The 22,077-nt window shown below is 36.5% G+C and overlaps 2 protein-coding genes across 2 annotated transcripts in view; both read left to right on the top strand.

Annotated features, from left to right (window-relative positions):
- LOC116046978 overlaps nt 1-22,077 on the top strand; it is a 43,496-nt gene that overhangs the window by 18,950 nt on the left and 2,469 nt on the right. The gene's annotated exons all lie outside the window — the stretch shown is intronic.
- Nucleotides 15,143-16,808, top strand: LOC116046979. The gene is made up of 2 exons (XM_031295460.2): nt 15,143-15,292; nt 15,566-16,808. Exon 2 carries the CDS (start codon nt 15,575-15,577, stop codon nt 16,448-16,450), a length of 876 nt encoding a protein of 291 aa, XP_031151320.1. The 5' UTR covers nt 15,143-15,292; nt 15,566-15,574; the 3' UTR covers nt 16,451-16,808.

Here is a 22,077-nt window from a genome sequence, read left to right on the forward strand (position 1 = left end):
GAGTCAGCATGCACAATACCAGGGCCTCTCCTAATACTGTATCTGAAGTCTCTTTTATATAGACCTTAGTGGTCCCTAATACTGTATCTGAAGTCTCTTTTATATAGGCCTTAGTGGTCCCCTAATACTGTATCTGAAGTATCTTTTATATAGACCTTAGTGGTCCCCTAATACTGTATCTGAAGTCTCTTTTATATAGACCTTAGTGGTCCCCTAATACTGTATCTGAAGTCTCTTTTATATAGACCTTAGTGGTCCCCTAATACTGTATCTGAAGTCTCTTTTATATAGGCCTTATGGTCCCCTAATACTGTATCTGAAGTCTCTTTTATATAGGCCTTAGTGGTCCCCTAATACTGTATCTGAAGTCTCTTTTATATAGGCCTTAGTGGTCCCCTAATACTGTATCTGAAGTCTCTTTTATATAGACCTTACGGTCCCCTAATACTGTATCTGAAGTCTCTTTTATATAGACCTTAGTGGTCCCCTAATACTGTATCTGAAGTCTCTTTTATATAGGCCTTAGTGGTCCCCTAATACTGTATCTGAAGTCTCTTTTATATAGACCTTACGGTCCCCTAATACTGTATCTGAAGTCTCTTTTATATAGACCTTAGTGGTCCCCTAATACTGTATCTGAAGTCTCTTTTATATAGGCCTTAGTGGTCCTTGACAAACTGCCACTTTGCTCGTTTGAAAGCCATGATGTCTCTCTCTTTCTCATGGGTGGGCCAAATTCTCTGGGTGGGCAAAGCAGAGAAAGGGGAGGTAACCTTTCCCCTTATGACGTCATAAAGGGAAGATTCCAGATCGGCCCATCTGAGCTTTCATTTTCTCAAAGGTAGAGCAGGATACCCAGGGCTCGGTTTACACCTATTGCCATTTCTAGCCACTGGGGAACCATAGGCAGGCTGGGGGAACGCATATTAATGTTAAAAAAAAACTCATAAAATGAAACTTTCATGCCATGGGACCTTTAACACTTAATGATGCACTCAACCCGATTGCAATTCCCAAACGAGGAAACCAACCAACTGAGCAGAATGACAATGGTCATTGCAGATCATTGCATTGAAGCATTAAAGTATTAAAGCATTAAATGTATATATTTTTTTTTACATTTTTATGATTTCTAGGCACACTAACACTTAAAATGTATTTTTGATTTTGTACGTCATCTACATTTGTGTATGTACTTTGGTTGCGATATATAAGATGTCTGGTATGTTTCAGTGATGTGAACGGTTTTGGTTTGAACACAGCTTGGCCCTTCAGATCAGCTGTAGAGAAGGTAAAGGGCTCCACCTAGAGGTCATAGTCTGAACTGCACCACACAGAAGCCACAGCATTTTTATTTGAGGACAAACTGAAGGTGTAGCTGTACATCTGTACAGTTATTAACCCTTGTGTCTACTTCCTGTTGTCAAAATTAAAAATGAACTTTTCCCGACGTTTTTCTTGCTTTTTTCAACACTTTGTTTCACTAATGGCCAATAAACCTAACTTAAATGACATTATACCTCATTTTTGAGTTTAAAAAAGCAGAAATTATGAATTATTTTGACTAATAGTTAAGATGAGAGGATGTTGAGTGGATCACAGACTGGTTTATGTCAAAGTTTGGTCAGGAGACGGTTTTAAGACCTTTTTTGTTTTTTTCAAATGCTATAAAATTGAATAAAAAAAAACCAAATTCCATGTAAGTAATAATTTATTTTACCTGTGAAGAATGTTGTCTGGGTTCCATACAACGTCCATGCATGCATCCAGGTTATTTTGGGCCAATTTGGTTGAAAGAAACACATATTTGTTATATAAAAAAGCTTTTAAAAAGTATCAAAAGTATCAACATCAAAATAAACTTAAATTACCCAAAGTAAAGTACTCACTATGAATGCAGAATGCTCAGTTTCAGATTAATGCATTACCAGTGGTGTAGTCTAATGTGTTATGGTGAGTATACTGTACTGTATATAAATATATTGGCCTATAAATATTGGCCAGAATCTGCCTTTGAGGGGTGGGGGGGTGGGGGGTCTGGGTGTTCACCCCCACGGTTATTTTCAGCGTCAAAGACTTCATTTTCTGTATTCAGATACACTTATATTCACCACTTTACGGCGGAAATCCCTTTATTTAGCCTATGTGAAGAAGAAAATAACAGATGAAAATTCAAAATATAGCAAAAATATTCAATTCAATTTTATTTATAGTATCAAATCATAACAACAGTTATCTCGAGACACTTTACAGATAGAGTAGGTCTAGATCACACTCTATAACTTATAAAGTCCCAACAATTCTAGTAGGCTAATTCCCCCAAGAGCAAGCATAGTGCGACAGTGGCGAGGAAAAACTCTCTTTTAGGTAGAAACCTCAGACAGACCCAGGCTCTTGGTAGGCGGTGTCTGACGGTGCTGGTTGGGATGTGATGAACAGTGGCAATTATAGTCACAAGTAGACCTTTTTGTCGCGTTTTTTAACCTTTATATCACTTTTTCCGAAATTTTTGCCGCTTTTTTCAACGTTTTTGACTTTTTTTGGCGTTTTTTTTGGACAATTTTTTCGACGTTTTTGTCACCTTTCTGGAATTTTTATTCAAAGTTTTTGTTGCATCTTTCTGAATCTTTGTCTCATTTATTTGACGTTTTTTTCCTATCATAGTTTTTCACGCTTTTTCTGACATTTGTTGCCTTTTGAAGTTGAGTTTTTTTTCCTACATCTTTTTCGATGTATTTCTCCCTTTTCTCAATACATGCAGACATGTCCCGCGGACCTCCCTATAGTTGGAGAACTCAACCCCCCCAATGTTGAACCCAAAATGTTTTATACAAGTTGGCTTCTTATCTCTTATCATTACTTTCTTGTGTTTAATGGAAAACTAAGCAGAAAAACAATTAGAATCAGAATCCCGTTTATTGCAAAAGTAGGTTTTCATACTAGGAATTTGCTTTGGTGTTTTGGTGCATATAGCCAATAAATGGCTTACAATATTTCTTATACTTCCCCCTCTTGCCCTGCAGGTGTCACAGTTGAAGCATTTTAATCAGAATTTCAATGAGAAAAAAATATTTCATAATTAATACTGAGATTTGGTATTGGATTATATCAATGTTTTAATATTTTGATCCCTCGTTTGCCTCTAAAAAATAGAATAGGAGCAACTTATTCTGCCTCTATGCCTCTGAATGTTTATCATATTATTTATTTAGCAGGGTAGGAAACTATTTCCACTATACACTTTTTTAAATATATTTTTTGAAATGGTATTTACACCCCGACAGCTCTAAATAACGTATGGGCTCTGAAAAAAGACTGAAAAAGTCATCTGTAGCTGCTGTAATCCACCAACTTTGTCTACACCTTTAACCTTAAAGATATCATCTGTTTCTACGATAATTCAGGTAATGCTGCTCTTGAGTATCTAATTCATTTCAGAATTCTGTATGCCAAATTTTGTATTCACAAGCAGAAATGTTCTAATTAATCTCCTAATTTTGTACCTTTTTCTCATAGAATGTAAATCTCTACTGAAGTCACTTAGATCGTTGGATAACAAAAAAAGTATTAAAATTGTGGAAACTGTAGAGCTTTTTTTCCCTGAAACCTCTGACTAATAGTAAATTTATGTTTTCATGTACCTCTTTTTTATTTTTTCTTCGTATTTTTATTTTTAATTTTTATCTTCATAAGTTTGTACTTGATGTTATGTCACGTGCTATTATTGTTTGTACATTTTGTCAAAAAAAAAAAAAAAAAAAAAAAAAAAGCCATGAAATCTCTCCTTGCCCCACTGCCCCTCCCGTGTACGAGCTCAATGCTCGTCGTCGCCGCCACAACCGGATTTAGTTACTGCAAGTCTGCAGGAGAAAGGAGGAGATAATGCAGCAAAAGTTGCCACTGCCGCCATGGCTGCCGTCTTTCTGTTGGACAGGTAGGTTTGTGTTTTGGGCCGCCCTGCAAAAAAAAGGTAAATAGAAGACTGAAGTTTAAAAAAAAAAAAAAAAAAGCCTGCACGTGTTTGTGTGACCCGAGGTCAGGGTTTAGACGGAGCCCCGAGGAGATGCTACTTTCAATTCTTGCTAGCTTTTCAACATTACCAACCCTCCCTTTGTTACTTTCTAACACATGGCCATATAATAACATTAACCTCCAACAAATATCTCCACCAGCGTCATACTGCTCTGTGACCAGACGTCCCGAAAAATTCGGGACAGTCCCGAAATCCAAGCAGTTGTCCCGAATCCCAAATTAGAGCAAAGTCTCAAGAGCAGACTCTCGAGGAGTTATAGTCTGATAGAACATTTAAAAACTGTTCATGGTGATTGAGTCGTCACTTGAGTTCATGATTTTAATGATTTTTTTATTTGTATTTTCATATGACAGACAGTTGAGTTTCTGAATAAAAATAATAAATCCTTTTGGTGCCCCCCCCCCCCCCCCCCTCCTGTTGTCTTCCCGTCAGACATGCGCACTTGTTGTCCTTGCTTTGTCTGTTTACAAAAGTATAAATTCTTTATTACACTTTTTTCTTTTTTTTTTTTTTTACATTTTATAAATGTATGGTCAATAAACCTCATTAACATACCGAATTTTAGAGTACAATTATGAATCATTTTGACTATAGTTCGAGGAATATATGTTTATCGATTATCACAAACTGGTATATGTCAAAGTTTAGATACTAGGCTACTGTTTTGAAACTATTACTTTTTCAGTGGTGTAGTCTAAAGCAGAGGCGGATCTAGAAAACACACACTAACATGTTAGCCTGGGAGAGTATTTTTAGGTTAATTTGTTTAATTTTTTTATTTAATCTGAGCAATAGATCTAAAATACATTCTACACAAAATATAAAAACTCATCTCCCCATCTCATCACACATTCACACTGACAACTTTCCCTAATTATTCATATTTAAGCAACCATGAATTTTTATATTTATTTGATGTCTAAGCAATGTCTCTTAAATTTTATAAAAATGTCCGTCTTTGTCATTTGTTGTTCTTATTCATGTGTAACTTAGTATATATGCAGCAACAGTTTCCATACCATGTGGACCAGCTGGACTGGAGATGGTTGGTGATGGCCCAGGCTCTCTGCTTTCCCTTTCACTGTCTGAGCCCTTCACAGTATCTCGTCTCTCGCTTTCTCCCTCCTCATCTTGGTGATGCTCTCCCTCCATATCTTCACCGCTGTGGTGTTCTCCCACCTCCTCCTGTCCCTGGTCGCCTTGGCCTTGTATTCTCTCTTTGTCACCTTTCTGTTGCCCTTTTTTCTCCACCTCGTCTCTGTCTTCTCTCTCTCCTTCCACCTCATCTTCATCTTCTCTCTCTCCTTCCACCTCTTTTCTCTCTCCTTCCACTTCTTTTCTCTCTCCTTCCACCTCATCTTCATCTTCTCTCTCTCCTTCCACTTCTTTTCTCTCTCCTTCCATCTTCTCCGTCTACCTTGCTCAGTTGATCATTTTCTATTTCTCTCGCCTTTCTCTTCGGTGAGAAAAAACTACATATGCTACCTTTCCTCTTCATTTCTGTAAGATTAAAAGTCATTTTACAATGTTTTCCTTGACAGACGTTGAATCAGTATTAGCTTTTGTAGCCGACTTTACACAGAACAACCGTCGGACTTAACTAACATTATATGTATAGTTAGCGAAATAACGTTCGTCGGACATTGGAGATTCGCGCTCATAAATTGTCAAATTGGCCATAACTTTTAATTTGTTGCTGCCAACAGGGGTGGCAGCAGGGGTGGCAAGGCGTTCTTTTAGGGTGGCACTTGCCACCCTATGCCACCCCGGTAGATCCGCCCCTGCCCACTGGCATTTTATTATACATTTATTGAATGTTAACCCTAACGTAGGGTATTACAGTTTTTCTCGATTGTTTACACACATTTTCTTAAAGCATGCCTCATACTCTCAGAACTCTACAAACAAATCAAAAAAAAAACACACACACACACACACAATGGAAAAACCCCTCAATTCTCCTGCAATATGAAACTTTACATTCAAAACAATGTTATTTCTTCTCAAAAATGTTGTTTTCAAATGACACACACAAACCATCATATGAATAGACATTTATAAGAACCAGCTGAACACTGATGTGCTCAATGTAAAACACTATGATGAATGGAAAATACTTCTTCTCCATTCATCATAATGACTTAGACATTTTTTTTTGTTCAGTGTTACACTTACTACAGACAGTACATACATAAGTGTGTTGTAAAATATTTGAGAATATTGTTTTTATACTCAGAACACACAAATACACGGTAACAAATATATTTTATTTTTCCCACAAAAACAATGTACATTCCAACCAACACAAAGTTGCACATACAGTGGTCTACATACAAAACAACAGAAGAATTTACTGTATACAGTTACAGTAAAAATAAAATAAAACTATGCTGCATCCTCTCTTCTGTTTGGGTCTGGCCACAGCACCTCATCCACATTACAAGCAATGTTTTCCCTGGCCAAGCAGCGGGGGAAATATCTCCTAGCATGGCGAATCCAGCCATGAAAAGCATCAACTGCTATAATGTATCTCCACATGCGTCTTCCATAGCTTGGAGAAGGGGTATACACGTTTGTGGATTTCGGTCATACATTATCATCTCCAGGCAGAAAAAAATGTCCCTTTTATGCTAAAGCTCTGATTGCTAATTTTAAAACTGTGTGACAGGTGTTTGCCCATGTGATGAGTCAGTGAGCGTAATTGAATGGCAGTGTGTTCCTTGTGAAAACAAGAGATTTTCTTCATGAAAACTGTGCCAAATGCAGAGAATTGTGTGTAGTGTTTTGAAAAAAGTGTGTTTTAGAACTGCAATTTGTGTGTAAAGCAGGAATTGTGCTTGTAGTTTAGCAGAATTGGTTCAGGGGGGTGGTGCATGAGTTACATGTTGTGGTCACTGTGTCTCAAGTACCAGTATTTGTGTGTAAACAATTGAGAAAAACTGTAACATAGCGGCGACCATGTCCAATATCTAGCTAGCTAGGTACACAGTGCACTAATTTGACTAACGTTATAAATTAACTATGTTAAAGCCAAGAAACAGTAGCCTACGAATTAGCCTGAATATGTTCCTAAAATAAAATCATTGATTGTGAAATATGATCTACCTACCTAACGTTAGTTGTGAGTCTGAAATAAAGCTAGACTATATTATTATGATGATGGTTCAGAAACACAGGTGGGTGCTAAATGCAAAGCTATACAAAATTCCACATGACACTTTTAGGAGGCCATTCTGTAATCATCGCATTGTAACGTTAGTAAGCCTCATCAGTCGTCAACATAGTATCCATGGACCATGGTAAAGACTGCAGCAGCATGTTTCTAGACAAAAAGATTCCGTGGTGTACATCGACATCTGGTGGCGACTTTGAGGTATTACATTTGGGGAATTTGTGGCCAATGTAACAAACAATGTGTTGAGCATAAAGCCTGTTTTATGGTTCTGCGGAGGCTCCATGCAGAGCTTTCGCCGTAGCCTACGTAAGTGTCGAGCCAGCATGTGTGTGTGTGTGTGTGGGGAGTGTGTGATAGAGCGAGGGAGTGACAGTGATTAGCTTTGGAGCGAGTAGTGACTCTAGAGTCATAGTGAAATAGAAACAAAGTTTCTCTTCTGTGTTTTATGACCACGGTGGGAAATCTTTAGCAGGAAAAGTTAATCCTCTCCTTGATTTCATGTTGCTTATGGAGAAGGAGAACCAGGGAAATGCAATGCTACCAAGCCACGGCCGAGCGACGTGAGTCGATGTGTAGTTAATTTTTCAAGAGGTGCACGTCAGGCTACGGCGTAGGGTCCGGCGTAGACGCAGAGGGGTCTGTGGGGGTACGCGGTCGATTTGACGCAGAAGCATAAAACGGCCTTATATGTCTCCATGCGTGCTAGTAGCGCATGCGCCATCTACGAAGGCCCGCGCCCAGTGTCACACGCGAGTATATCCGAAGCTTTAAAACATGCGTGTTACAGTCAAAAAAACAATGATTTTGATACATCTTTGATGAAATGAATTGATTATTTAGGATACTTTTTATTTAAAGGTGAGGAACTCTTTTTACCTACCAAATAACAAATAAAAATGTGTTGAAATCAGTAAAATCATCAATACAACAATGCAATGGAAAAAAGCAACATGCTGATCAAATTTAATTTGGTCCGTTTCAATAATGTTGTGTCACTTGTGCCAGGAAACAAAATTGTTCCATAAGCCAACATAAGGTCGCCCACCCAACCTATAACCCAACAGCCTTAACCCAGCATTTGGGTTATTAAAATAACCTAGCATTTTTTAGTGTACAGTCAACAGAGGTCAGTAATCAGATAATTCCTAACCCTGACCCCCCCTAATGAAAACCTTTTGACCTGATGATAATCTGTTAACAAACCACAGGGCAGGAACCAGAACCACATGCTGACTACTAAAGTGGACTCATTTTTCTGTCGTATACTGTAGGTCAGTTACAGGTCAGTGGGTCAATGCCATGGCGAATATCGCAGTAGTCTTCAAATTCAGTCAAATCTGTACAAAGGAACATATTTCATATTTGACTTTAAGATTCTGGTGTTTAAGTCGAGTCCCGTTGAAATCAGAATTTTCTGTGTTACACTGTGGATACTGTGATGTTAAAGAGAAATACTGCATGGCTTAAGAAAAGTGTCAGGACAAAGTAATATTTGTGAGTGTGAGCAGAAACAGCTCTCTCAGATGTAAACTCTGGAGCTCCTCCATAGAGAACTGATAAGTCAAAGACTATAGCAGTGACTGTGAGAGCATCATCTATATGTTGAATATAGAACCTACAGTAGGAAGACAAACTTTAACATTCAGTGTCTAAGGTGCAGCTCCAGATTTGATTTGTAGATTGTCTGGCTTTAGGATGCAGTAGATGTGTACATGTTGTTCCAAGTTACCACTTGAACTGGCTCATCAGTAACATTCAGGATTATTTGTGATGAAAGTAGCTTTTTATTTCAGATAAATGAGGATAAAAGGTAAGTTATTCAAATTAACAGTAAATGAGCAACTTGGCTCTTCTTCACGTTGCATTAACCTACATCCTGGACTATATACCTGCACATTGCACAATCTCCTGAACTTTTTGCCCATTTATAAATAAACCATAAAGCCTTTTATCCCCCATTTTTAAATAGTTTCTTTTACATTGATTGTTTATGTGTGCACCATCCATAAGGGCAGATTCCTGGTTAAGTGTTACTTACTTGGCAATAATTCCAAAATATATACTGGCTTGTATACACAGTACGCACAGAAGTGAATTAAAGTAACAAATATCGACAAATAATGGCCTAAGTACTTTTTTGCCTAAATCATCTCCTCATGGTGCTGTCCACCTCTGGTAAAATTGCCTACATCCTCAATTGAACAGGTCATGTGATTCTACACCTTTATTATAACGGCCTATGTCAAGAGTGGGACATAGGCCATTTTATTTTGCCTAAGTCAAAAGACAATGTGACTTAGGCAATTTTACAAGCTTTTCAAAATGGCAGCCGCTTCAAGAAGAACAAAAACCTACCACTCTATCACTGAAGTTATTTCCATGATTCAGGGCTCGTCCCCAATTGGTCAGTGATGAGGTAAACACACTGATTGTTGACAGTTGAAGGTTTAAAATTGCCTATGTCACAAAGGCATTTATTCCTCTTATGTTGCATAATTGTTATTAGTATGTCAATAGTCATCTATTGTCGTAACATTTTTGAGTGAAATTATTAATAAATATATATTCAGTATTTGGTTCAGTTTTTTGAAAAATCTGAAAAAATGACTTAGGCCATTATTTTAGGAAGGTAACCTAAGTCATGACCTTTTTCTAGTTTTTAAATAGTTTTTGTGTCTAGACCTTACCAAACTGTGTCTTTTATAACAATGTTAACAACGTTTTTCCATCAACATTTGTAATAACTACAAATCCAGTGTTGGGACATAGCCTTATTTACAGTTACAGTGTGTTTCACTCAATATGTTTTCTATTTTCATGGGACCTGTAGTTTTTTGGGATACTCACAAAGTAAATCATGTGTAGCGGACTCAGGACACACCACAAAATCACCACGACACCACAGCTCTCTTTGGATCTTTGTTTTACTGAGTGAGTCTGTAATGACACAACATGTGACAGGGACTGCATCAATTCCACACACCCTCTTCTCAGACTACTGTCTCTCTCCGTTTCCAAAACAGACTGAGCATAACAAAACATTTACACAGTTTAGTAAAACGAAATGATCGTATAGTGGTTATTTTCTTTGACAATCATACCTGTAATGACACAACATGTGACAGGGACTGCATCAATTCCACACACCCTCTTCTCAGACTACTGTGAGGGATACATAAAATAATAAAGTAAAACAAATGCAAAATAAAGTAAACATGCCCTGCCTCATGTGTAATAGATCACAGGTAAACACAGAACCTCATATGTGCACACACACTAGAACAGTACAAATACACATCACATTCATTCTATACAAATCCCACAGGGAAACTACATTTCCCATAATGTCGAGCGTCGTGAGGAATACTCTGTCAACGTACCTGTCTCTCTCAGTTTCCAAAACAGACTGAAAGAGAGACGCTCATGCGCATGTACCACAATACACAGGTGATTCGCTGATCACAATTATCAACATATCTAAACGAAAATAAATGTACATGAAACATTACTGCTTTCTTTTGGGCTGAAAACAATTCAACAACAGTGACAAGGCTAATCTAACACAATCACTGCATTTTAAATGACATTATAAGAAGGTAGTAAAATCCATACTCCCCCCCCTGTCATTGTCGACAAATGGAACATCCTGTTTCCCCTTTTGAGACAGTACCACTTAAGAAAATAAAGTTAGCTGGAATATACACAAAACACACTATTACACATGTGATCACATAAAGTTGCTCTTAAATGTTACACTCACACTTTGCTGTACGTTGGAAGTCCCTTGATAAATGTGCCTTATTCTTTTATTCTGTTTTTTCTTACTCAGCAAATAACTTTCTTACTCCTAGGTTGGCTCTTAGAGAATTCTTTTGTCAAAAAACATATATGTGTTTTGACATTAATATGTACAGAAAACATTTCAGAAAGAAAATGTTAGATTACTTAACTTAAATTTTTTTGTTTTATATGTGGAATGTTTTTCAAGTGTTTTTTTTTCCATGTTTGTAATATTGGTTTGTAAATGGTAAAGATGCATTTCTGATCAATATGTTATGTACAACTGGTCATATATGCTTGTAAATGTTTTCATTTGAGTATCTAGATATTGAGATGATTTTGAGCATATTAAAAAATATTATTCTGATTAAGTGAAATACAATTTTGTTTGGAATAAAACAGCATTCACATGTTCACAGGTAAATGATTATTAACTCTGATTTTTCTGGTGTATATTTGGTAGTTCATCTTTGTATCCTGGCAGCTTCTCATTTACAGAAATAGTTTGGGTTTGAGTGGGTTAAAACAGAATATCATATAGATGTTATAATGGTTTCAAACCAAATGTTAAAATGTGTCTACACAGATGACTTTAAAATATTTGAATAACTTGGTTTTCCCTGCCAACAGTGGGGTCACAGCTCATTGCTTTCTCCAACCAATCAGTAGCTTTTATTCCTCTTAGGGGCATACTTGTGCACCAATAACTAATGTGTCAGAAGATGCACTTTGAAAAATTAAACATAAACATAAAGTCCATATGTTCAACACAATCAATACGTTCTTTCAATTGAAAGCATGTGTGCATGTCAATTCAGTTAGTACATTGTGAGATATGTTAGTCACAAACAACAAAAAAACAACTAAACACAGACATTTCAGTAATTTGGAAATTATATGATGCAAATTTGGGAGTGTATTTACTGTGAGTCTGTGTGTCTGCGTGCTGCTTTATCATCAGTTTTGAAACAAGACCATGAAGAAAATGCTTGCAGTATTTTGAAATGATATGATGCAAATTTGGGAGTGTATTTACTCTGTGTGTGTGTGTGTGTGTGTGTGTGTGTGTGTGTGTGTGTGTGTGTGTGTGTGTGTGTGTGTGTGTGTGTGTGTGAGCAAACACCTGTGATATGTTTGTAGCATTGCTGAGCGTAATACTCTAATTCAGAACAGAGTAGCTTCAGTCTAATATTTGCATTCATTTGAACATGTGTTACTCCACTTGGCATTTATCAGGTTGTGGACAACAATGTTGTTTGCAATCACTGTCCGTGTGTATTTTCTCCACTTGTCATTGTGGTACAACATTCTTATTATATGATTTCTCAGCTTGTCCACCAGCAGCAAAATGTCCTCCCTGTTTCAGATTCACTTTTCTTTGTTTCCATTCCAGACAATTTTCTTGTAAAAAATATTAGATCATTGTTACTGATATTAGAGACTCCACACAAATAAAGAAACTGTTTTATTAAAATCACTTAACAGACACAGGCCATGTAAGGCAAGGCAAGTTTATTTGTAGAACAATTCATACAGGCGACTCAAAGTGCTTTACAGAGGCATCAAAAAGCATCATAATAATAAACAATAAAAGTACTTTTAAGAAACAAAGAAAGTTAAAATAAAATTATTGAAATAAGAGTGCATTTAAAGACAAGAATAATTAGTTAAGAATTAAAATGATGTATCAAATTTATAAGAAAGCTGCAGTGAACAATAACATTTTCAGCCCCTATTTGAATGGACTACAGATGGAAATTAGCCTTTGGGCTACAATCTGGCATTTTTACATGTACTTCTGTACATGTTCATCAAATGTGCATTGTTCTGAAATAATAATAATAATAAAGATTTAAATAAGCTAACAGTTTGAGCAGACCTCAGGCATTCAGGGAGTTTGTTCCACAGCTGAGGGACTTAATAACTAAATGCCATTTCACTTTGTTTAGTCCTAGTTCTGGGAACACAAATCTGTCCCAGACAACCTTAGTAATATTTTAAAATCTATCACAGGAAACCAGTGTAGTAATTTAAGGACCGGTGTAATATGGTCAGTTCACCTGGTGTTTGTAGGGACTCTGGCAGCAGCATTCTGGATCAGCTGCCAGATTTGATTGACCATTACAATAACCTACCTTACTGAAAATGAACGCATGAAGTTTTTCTGTGTCTTCTTTAGACAGAAAATCCTTAATTCAAGCTGTATTTTCAGGTGGTAATAGGCAGATTTAGTAATAGCTTTTAAGTGGTTGTTAAAATTCAGGTCATAGTCAATAATTACACCAAGATTTCTTGCTTGATTTTTCTAGCTTTCGATGACGTCAAGGTGAGCACTGATCTTGTGACTGTAGTCATGTGGTAACACCGAATTATGAAGTTGTGTGTCATCTGCATAAGTATGATAGGAGATGTTGTAATGTTCCATAATCTGAGCTAGGGGAAGCATGTAGACATTGGACAGAAGTGTTCCTATAATGGAGCCTTGAGGAGCCCCGCATGTGATCTTTGTTTGCTCAGACTCATAATTACCAACTGAGACAAAATAGTCCCTATCTTGTAAGTAAGATTTGAACAAATTTAGCACATTGCTAGTAAGTCCCACCCACTTTTTCAGTCTGTCAAGTAGTACGTTATGATCAACTGTATCAAATGCAGCACTGGGGTCTAGGCATACCAAGACAAAGGTTTTGGATGCATCATTATTCACATGTACTGTATGTCATTTAAACTGTACTAAGTGCAGTCATAGTACTGTGGTTTGGTCGAAATCCAGACTGAAATGGATTATGAAAAATGAGTTTTGCATCATCATGAAATCATGGATATGTTGAAAAACCATCCCTTAAATGATGTATCCCAAAAACGGAAGGTTTGATATAGGCCTATAGTTACTTACTGCTGTAACATCCAGATTAATTGAGTGTTTAATACTGGAGTTTTCAAGGCCTGGGAAAACTGACCTGACTAAATGTATTGTATATAGTAAATAATTATCATTATCATTTAAAAAATCACCATGAACCTACAGTTAGAAATTGCCCGCTCAACACGGGTAGGAGAGACTACAAGACCGCCACCGCGGTACCGACAGATCAGATAAGCAAAGCCCATGATGTGTTGTCGCCATAGCGACTGCAAGCAACGGTGATTAGACTGTGTTGAAAGCGCAACTTTTCAAGCTGAAGCCAAGAAGAGCTCTACCATTAGGCTACATTCAAGTTAAAGTGGTGTGAGAAGTGGTTCAACTTGGAAATTGCAACTAAGGACTCAGCTCTACTAACCTTGCATTACAGTGCTTAGCCTACATGTTTTGGGGATGGATCTAATGTGCTGCTGTTTCTGGTTGTTACACGCTACAAGGTGTAAAGGGGAAACTAACTCCATAAGGGAGTGAATACGCTTTGAGTATAAGGTGAAAGAAAAGGACAGCATAAGTTTAAGTAGGCCTACTCCTCCACGACTCCTCCAAATCACAGAGAACACAGGATGAGTTAAGTTTTGAACATGAGCAGAAATCTTTAATAAATATTACAGTCCAGGGGTTTATTAATGAATTAAAAATGAATAATATATAATTGAGGTGAATAATTGTCATATGTGCATTTAAGGAGGTTACTTCCTCAACAAAAGATGCAAAAGAGGGGGGAAGAGTAAATGATGCCTAGGCTACATGTGTGCTGACTCAGATATAATTAGTATAAGTATTATATATATATTAAGTATAATAGAAGTTGATCCAAAGGAGAATAAATAGATGAATGCAATATAGAATGCTTAAGATCCTTATTGCAATATATTCCATTATGTTATGTTTTTATATTTGGATCGTAATCTATGTTTCCCTTCACATAAAGATATTTCCAGCATAAATTGATTCAGAAAAAGGTAGAAATAGGTACATAAAAATTCACCTGAATGCAGTGTGTAAGTGTTTAATGTTCAAAATTTTCCAGCCAGTACATGAAGAAAAGTCATGCTGTAATTCTCCTATAAAAATTCTATGATGCAAATTTGGGAGTGTTTAAACTGTAAATGTGTGTGCGTGTGTGTGTGTGTGTGTGTGTGTGTGTGTGTGTGTGTGTGTGTGTGTGTGTGTGTAATCGATTAATTAGTAATCAGGATATTTATCAAGGTATTTGGAGAAAAAAAATAAAAATTCTGTGGAATATGACTCCTCACAAGTAGTGGTTGCACAATAAGCCCTAGCATCTCTCTATATAAAGGCAGCTGACTTGTGGTAAGTACAACAGAATTCAGCAGACCAGTTGACTTCTTCCTGCCGAACATTCACCGTTAGCAGACACGTAAGTGTTCAAGAACTTTATTTTCTATATGTGGAACATACATTTTACTATTTCAAAGTTACAATTCAGTGTAAATAGGTGCAGCATGCACATTAACAATACAATTTTAGATGTCATAATAGTGATCCATATTTGCTATTTATTGATATTTTAATTTGTCATAATTATATATCACTATTGTGTATTCCACACCATATTCACAAGGTGACAATCATATACAGTAAATATATACATTATACATACGAACAAATGACGTGTCTTTCTTTTATGCAGTTATCTACAATGGCCTACATCTCAGAACTTGATGTGTCCATTACTGAAGCTGAGGAGCAAAAGCTCCAATCACAAGGCTTCAAGAAAATTTATGTTAGTCTGAACCAAGGAGCAGGAGGAAATGCCATCTATCTTTGGTACAAAAATGGGTCAGTTCCAATCACCAGGGTTCAATTTACATTCAACGATGGCATGAGTGTTGGATTGATCAAAGCAGGGTACACAAAGATCGATAAAGATCTCAATGCTGGAGCAGGAGGTGATTTCATCTACCTTTGGTACTTCAGAGGGTCTGGGGAGTTCCACACTCCCATAGTGGAGATTGATTTCACTACAGATGCAGAAAGTGAAGCCATGAAGTTCACCACAGGCTGGGAGAAATCAGCCTGTGATCTGAACCGCAACGCTGGAAGGAACTTGATCTACGCCTGGGTGAAGAGAGAGAAACAAACCTACATCTGTGATGTCTCTGCCACTGCCTCCTACGGATCAGACCCCGACTACTATAAGGCAGGTTACATCCGTGTGGATGAAGATACTAACAGAGGTGCAGGAGGTGCCTATGTCTTCATCTGGTACCATCAGACCACCGACCCCAAGCGTGCGCTCACTGATCTGAATATCTCCACCAATGATCTTGAGTATCAGTCCCTTCAGCAGCAAGGTTACACTTCAGTGAGTGTTAACCTCAACAAGGGGACCGGAGGTAACAAGGTGTACCTGTGGTACAAGAAAGATGGCGTCACCAAGCCCATTAAGGCCATGTCCCTGCTTCTTAACCCTGCTTCTGTACCAGTGTATGAGATGGCTGGTGTCACTGTTATCAAAAGAGATCTCAACACAGGCACTAACGGCAACACTGAGTACCTGTGTTTCTATCAGTGAAAGGCTGAGAAAGCCTTCTTGATGGAAGCAGAGCTGAGAATTCCCAACACTCACTGAAGTGGAAAGCAGAGTCCAACAATATTCTTAAATCATTTTGCTGATAGCCTCTTTAATTTTATTTTCTCTTTTTCTTAAGTGTATAAAACAATGTGATTTATTATATTACAGTAATATTACTGGTAATATCAGAAAGTACCAATGATATCTGGGTTCTACTGTTAAACTTGATGTCAATTAATACAATCAAACTATTTCAAATGGCTTTTTGACAATAACTTTATTGAATGCTTAAAAATCAAAGTTCTGTATCACTTTATTCTGCACAGTTATTGCTTTTCAATAAAGATGATGAAAGAAACTTTGCATTTCAAGGTGTTTGCTTCAGACTCTACACAATAGAATCACTAATCACTTTAAAGTATTTTCATGTGTTTTCATCTTCTTATTCCCATCACTGTTATCATGCTGACATATCAGGGCCCATATTTATCAAACTGCTAAAAGTGACATTTTGGAATTACAGAGGTGGAGGAAGTACTCAAATCTTTAAATTAGTACAAGTAGCAATACCACATTGTACAATATATGTTAAACGCATGCATTAAAAAATAAAAAGTAAAAAGTACTAGCATTGAAATATAGCTAAAGATACAAAAAGTAAAAGTACACATTATGAAGAATGGCCCATTTTAGAATAATGTATATTATATTATTGAATTATAATTATGGTTGCAGTAATATGTACATTGCTTTAATGTTGTAGTTTTTTTCTATAGGCCCAAGGTAGCTTGTACATTGTACAGAGGGATGAATAAAGTCTCATTCTTAACCATAATAATATATAATAATTTATTTATAGATTATATTATAATACTGCATGGCTTAAGAAAAGTGTCAGGACAAAGTAATATTTGTGAGTGTGAGCAGAAACAGCTCTCTCAGATGTAAACTCTGGAGCTCCTCCATAGAGAACTGATAAGTCAAAGACTATAGCAGTGACTGTGAGAGCATCATCTATATGTTGAATATAGAACCTACAGTAGGAAGACAAACTTTAACATTCAGTGTCTAAGGTGCAGCTCCAGATTTGATTTGTAGATTGTCTGGCTTTAGGATGCAGTAGATGTGTACATGTTGTTCCAAGTTACCACTTGAACTGGCTCATCAGTAACATTCAGGATTATTTGTGATGAAAGTAGCTTTTTATTTCAGATAAATGAGGATAAAAGGTAAGTTATTCAAATTAACAGTAAATGAGCAACTTGGCTCTTCTTCACGTTGCATTAACCTACATCCTGGACTATATACCTGCACATTGCACAATCTCCTGAACTTTTTGCCCATTTATAAATAAACCATAAAGCCTTTTATCCCCCATTTTTAAATAGTTTCTTTTACATTGATTGTTTATGTGTGCACCATCCATAAGGGCAGATTCCTGGTTAAGTGTTACTTACTTGGCAATAATTCCAAAATATATACTGGCTTGTATACACAGTACGCACGGAAGTGAATTAAAGTAACAAATATCGACAAATAATGGCCTAAGTACTTTTTTGCCTAAATCATCTCCTCATGGTGCTGGCCACCTCTGGTAAATTGCCTACATCCTCAATTGAACAGGTCATGTGATTCTACACCTTTATTATAACGGCCTATGTCAAGAGTGGGACATAGGCCATTTTATTTTGCCTAAGTCAAAAGACAATGTGACTTAGGCAATTTTACAAGCTTTTCAAAATGGCAGCCGCTTCAAGAAGAACAAAAATCTACCACTCTATCACTGAAGTTATTTCCATGATTCAGGGCTCGTCCCCAATTGGTCAGTGATGAGGTAAACACACTGATTGTTGACAGTTGAAGGTTTAAAATTGCCTATGTCACAAAGGCATTTATTCCTCTTATGTTGCATAATTGTTATTAGTATGTCAATAGTCATCTATTGTCGTAACATTTTTGAGTGAAATTATTAATAAATATATATTCAGTATTTGGTTTAGTTTTTTGAAAAATCTGAAAAAATGACTTAGGCCATTATTTTAGGAAGGTAACCTAAGTCATGACCTTTTTCTAGTTTTTAAATAGTTTTTGTGTCTAGACCTTACCAAACTGTGTTTTCCATCAACATTTGTAATAACTACAAATCTAGTGTTGGGACATAGCCTTATTTACAGTTACAGTGTGTTTCACTCAATATGTTTTCTATTTTCATGGGACCTGTAGTTTTTTGGGATACTCACAAAGTAAATCATGTGATCACATAAAGTTGCTCTTAAATGTTACACTCACACTTTGCTGTACGTTGGAAGTCCCTTGATAAATGTGCCTTATTCTTTTATTCTGTTTTTTCTTACTCAGCAAATAACTTTCTTACTCCTAGGTTGGCTCTTAGAGAATTCTTTTGTCAAAAAACATATATGTGTTTTGACATTAATATGTACAGAAAACATTTCAGAAAGAAAATGTTAGATTACTTAACTTAAATTTTTTTGTTTAATATGTGGAATGTTTTTCAAGTGTTTTTTTTCCCCTTGTTTGTAATATTGGTTTGTAAATGGTAAAGATGCATTTCTGATCAATATGTTATGTACAACTGGTCATATATGCTTGTAAATGTTTTCATTTGAGTATCTAGATATTGAGATGATTTTGAGGATATTAAAAAATATTATTCTGATGAAGTGAAATACAATTTTGTTTGGAATAAAACAGCATTCACATGTTCACAGGTAAATGATTATTAACTCTGATTTTTCTGGTGTATATTTGGTAGTTCATCTTTGTATCCTGGCAGCTTCTCATTTACAGAAATAGTTTGGGTTTGAGTGGGTTAAAACAGAATATCATATAGATGTTATAATGGTTTCAAACCAAATGTTAAAATGTGTCTACACAGATGACTTTAAAATATTTGAATAACTTGGTTTTCCCTGCCAACAGTGGGGTCACAGCTCATTGCTTTCTCCCACCAATCAGTAGCTTTTATTCCTCTTAGGAGCATACTTGTGCACCAATAACTAATGTGTCAGAAGATGCACTTTGAAAAATTAAACATAAACATAAAGTCCATATGTTCAACACAATCAATACGTTCTTTCAATTGAAAGCATGTGTGCATGTCAATTCAGTTAGTACATTGTGAGATATGTTAGTCACAAACAACAAAAAAACAACTAAACACAGACATTTCAGTAATTTGGAAATTATATGATGCAAATTTGGGAGTGTATTTACTGTGAGTCTGTGTGTCTGCGTGCTGCTTTATCATCAGTTTTGAAACAAGACCATGAAGAAAATGCTTGCAGTATTTTGAAATGATATGATGCAAATTTGGGAGTGTATTTACTCTGTGTGTGTGTGTGTGTGTGTGTGTGTGTGTGTGTGTGTGTGTGTGTGTGTGTGTGTGTGTGTGTGTGTGAGCAAACACCTGTGATATGTTTGTAACATTGCTGAGCGTAATACTCTAATTCAGAACAGAGTAGCTTCAGTCTAATATTTGCATTCATTTGAACATGTGTTACTCCACTTGGCATTTATCAGGGTGTGGACAACAATGTTGTTTGCAATCACTGTCCGTGTGTATTGTCTCCACTTGTCATTGTGGTACAACATTCTTATTATGTGATTTCTCAGCTTGTCCACCAGCAGCAAAATGTCCTCCCTGTTTCAGATTCACTTTTCTTTGTTTCCATTCCAGACAATTTTCTTGTAAAAAATATTAGATCATTGTTACTGATATTAGCGACTCCACACAAATAAAGAAACTGTTTTATTAAAATCACTTAACAGACACAGGCCATGTAAGGCAAGGCAAGTTTATTTGTAGAACAATTCATACAGGCAACTCAAAGTGCTTTACAGAGGCATCAAAAAGCATCATAATAATAAACAATAAAAGTACTTTTAAGAAACAAAGAAAGTTAAAATAAAATTATTAAAATAAGAGTGCATTTAAAGACAAGAATAATTAGTTAAGAATTAAAATGATGTATCAAATTTATAAGAAAGCTGCAGTGAACAATAATGTTTTCAGCCCCGATTTGAATGGACTACAGATGGAAATTAGCCTTTGGGCTACAATCTGGCATTTTTACATGTACTTCTGTACATGTTCATCAAATGTGCATTGTCCTGAAATAATAATAATAATAAAGATTTAAATAAGCTAACAGTTTGAGCAGACCTCAGGCATTCAGGGAGTTTGTTCCACAGCTGAGGGACTTAATAACTAAATGCCATTTCACTTTGTTTAGTCCTAGTTCTGGGAACACAAATCTGTCCCAGACAACCTTAGTAATATTTTAAAATCTATCACAGGAAACCAGTGTAGTAATTTAAGGACCGGTGTAATATGGTCGGTTCACCTGGTGTTTGTAGGGACTCTGGCAGCAGCATTCTGGATCAGCTGCCAGATTTGATTGACCATTACAATAACCTACCTTACTGAAAATGAACGCATGAAGTTTTTCTGTGTCTTCTTTAGACAGAAAATCCTTAATTCAAGCTATATTTTCAGGTGGTAATAGGAAGATTTAGTAATAGCTTTTAAGTGGTTGTTAAAATTCAGGTCATAGTCAATAATTACACCAAGATTTCTTGCTTGATTTTTCTAGCTTTCGATGACGTCAAGGTGAGCACTGATCTTGTGACTGTAGTCATGTGGTAACACCGAATTATGAAGTTGTGTGTCATCTGCATAAGTATGATAGGAGATGTTGTAATGTTCCATAATCTGAGCTAGGGGAAGCATGTAGACATTGGACATAAGTGTTCCTATAATGGACCCTTGAGGAGCCCCGCATGTGATCTTTGTTCGCTCAGACTCATAATTACCAACTGAGACAAAATAGTCCCTATCTTGTAAGTAAGATTTGAACAAATTTAGCACATTGCTAGTAAGTCCCACCCACTTTTTCAGTCTGTCAAGTAGTACGTTATGATCAACTGTATCAAATGCAGCACTGGGGTCTAGGCATACCAAGACAAAGGTTTTGGATGCATCATTATTCAGATGTACTGTATGTCATTTAAACTTTACTAAGTGCAGTCATAGTACTGTGGTTTGGTCGAAATCCAGACTGAAATGGATTATGAAAAATGAGTTTTGCATCATCATGAAAGCATGGATATAAAGATGATCAAGATCATGATATGTTTAAAAACCATCCCTTAAATGATGTATCCCAAAAATGGAAGGTTTGATATGGGCCTATAGTTACTTACTGCTGTAACATCCAGATTAATTGAGTGTTTAATACTGGAGTTTTCAAGGCCTGGGAAAACTGACCTGACTAAATGTATTGTATATAGTAAATAATTATCATTATCATTTAAAAAATCACCATGAACCTACAGTTAGAAATTGCCCGCTCAACACGGGTAGGAGAGACTACAAGACCGCCACCGCGGTACCGACAGATCAAATAAGCAAAGCCCATGATGTGTTGTCGCCATAGCGACTGCAAGTAACGGTGATTAGACTGTGTTGAAAGCGCAACTTTTCAAGCTGAAGCCAAGAAGTGCTCTACCATTAGGCTACATTCAAGTTAAAGTGGTGTGAGAAGTGGTTCAACTTGGAAATTGCAACTAAGGACTCAGCTCTACTAACCTTGCATTACAGTGCTTAG

This window comes from Sander lucioperca, chromosome 9 (assembly GCF_008315115.2).
Source record: "Sander lucioperca isolate FBNREF2018 chromosome 9, SLUC_FBN_1.2, whole genome shotgun sequence".
Lineage (NCBI taxonomy): Eukaryota > Metazoa > Chordata > Actinopteri > Perciformes > Percidae > Sander > Sander lucioperca.

Coding starts and splice junctions, on each gene's coding strand:
- LOC116046979 (XM_031295460.2), top strand. CDS start 15,575: ATGGCCTACATCTCAGAACTTGATGTGTCCATTACTGAAGCTGAGGAG.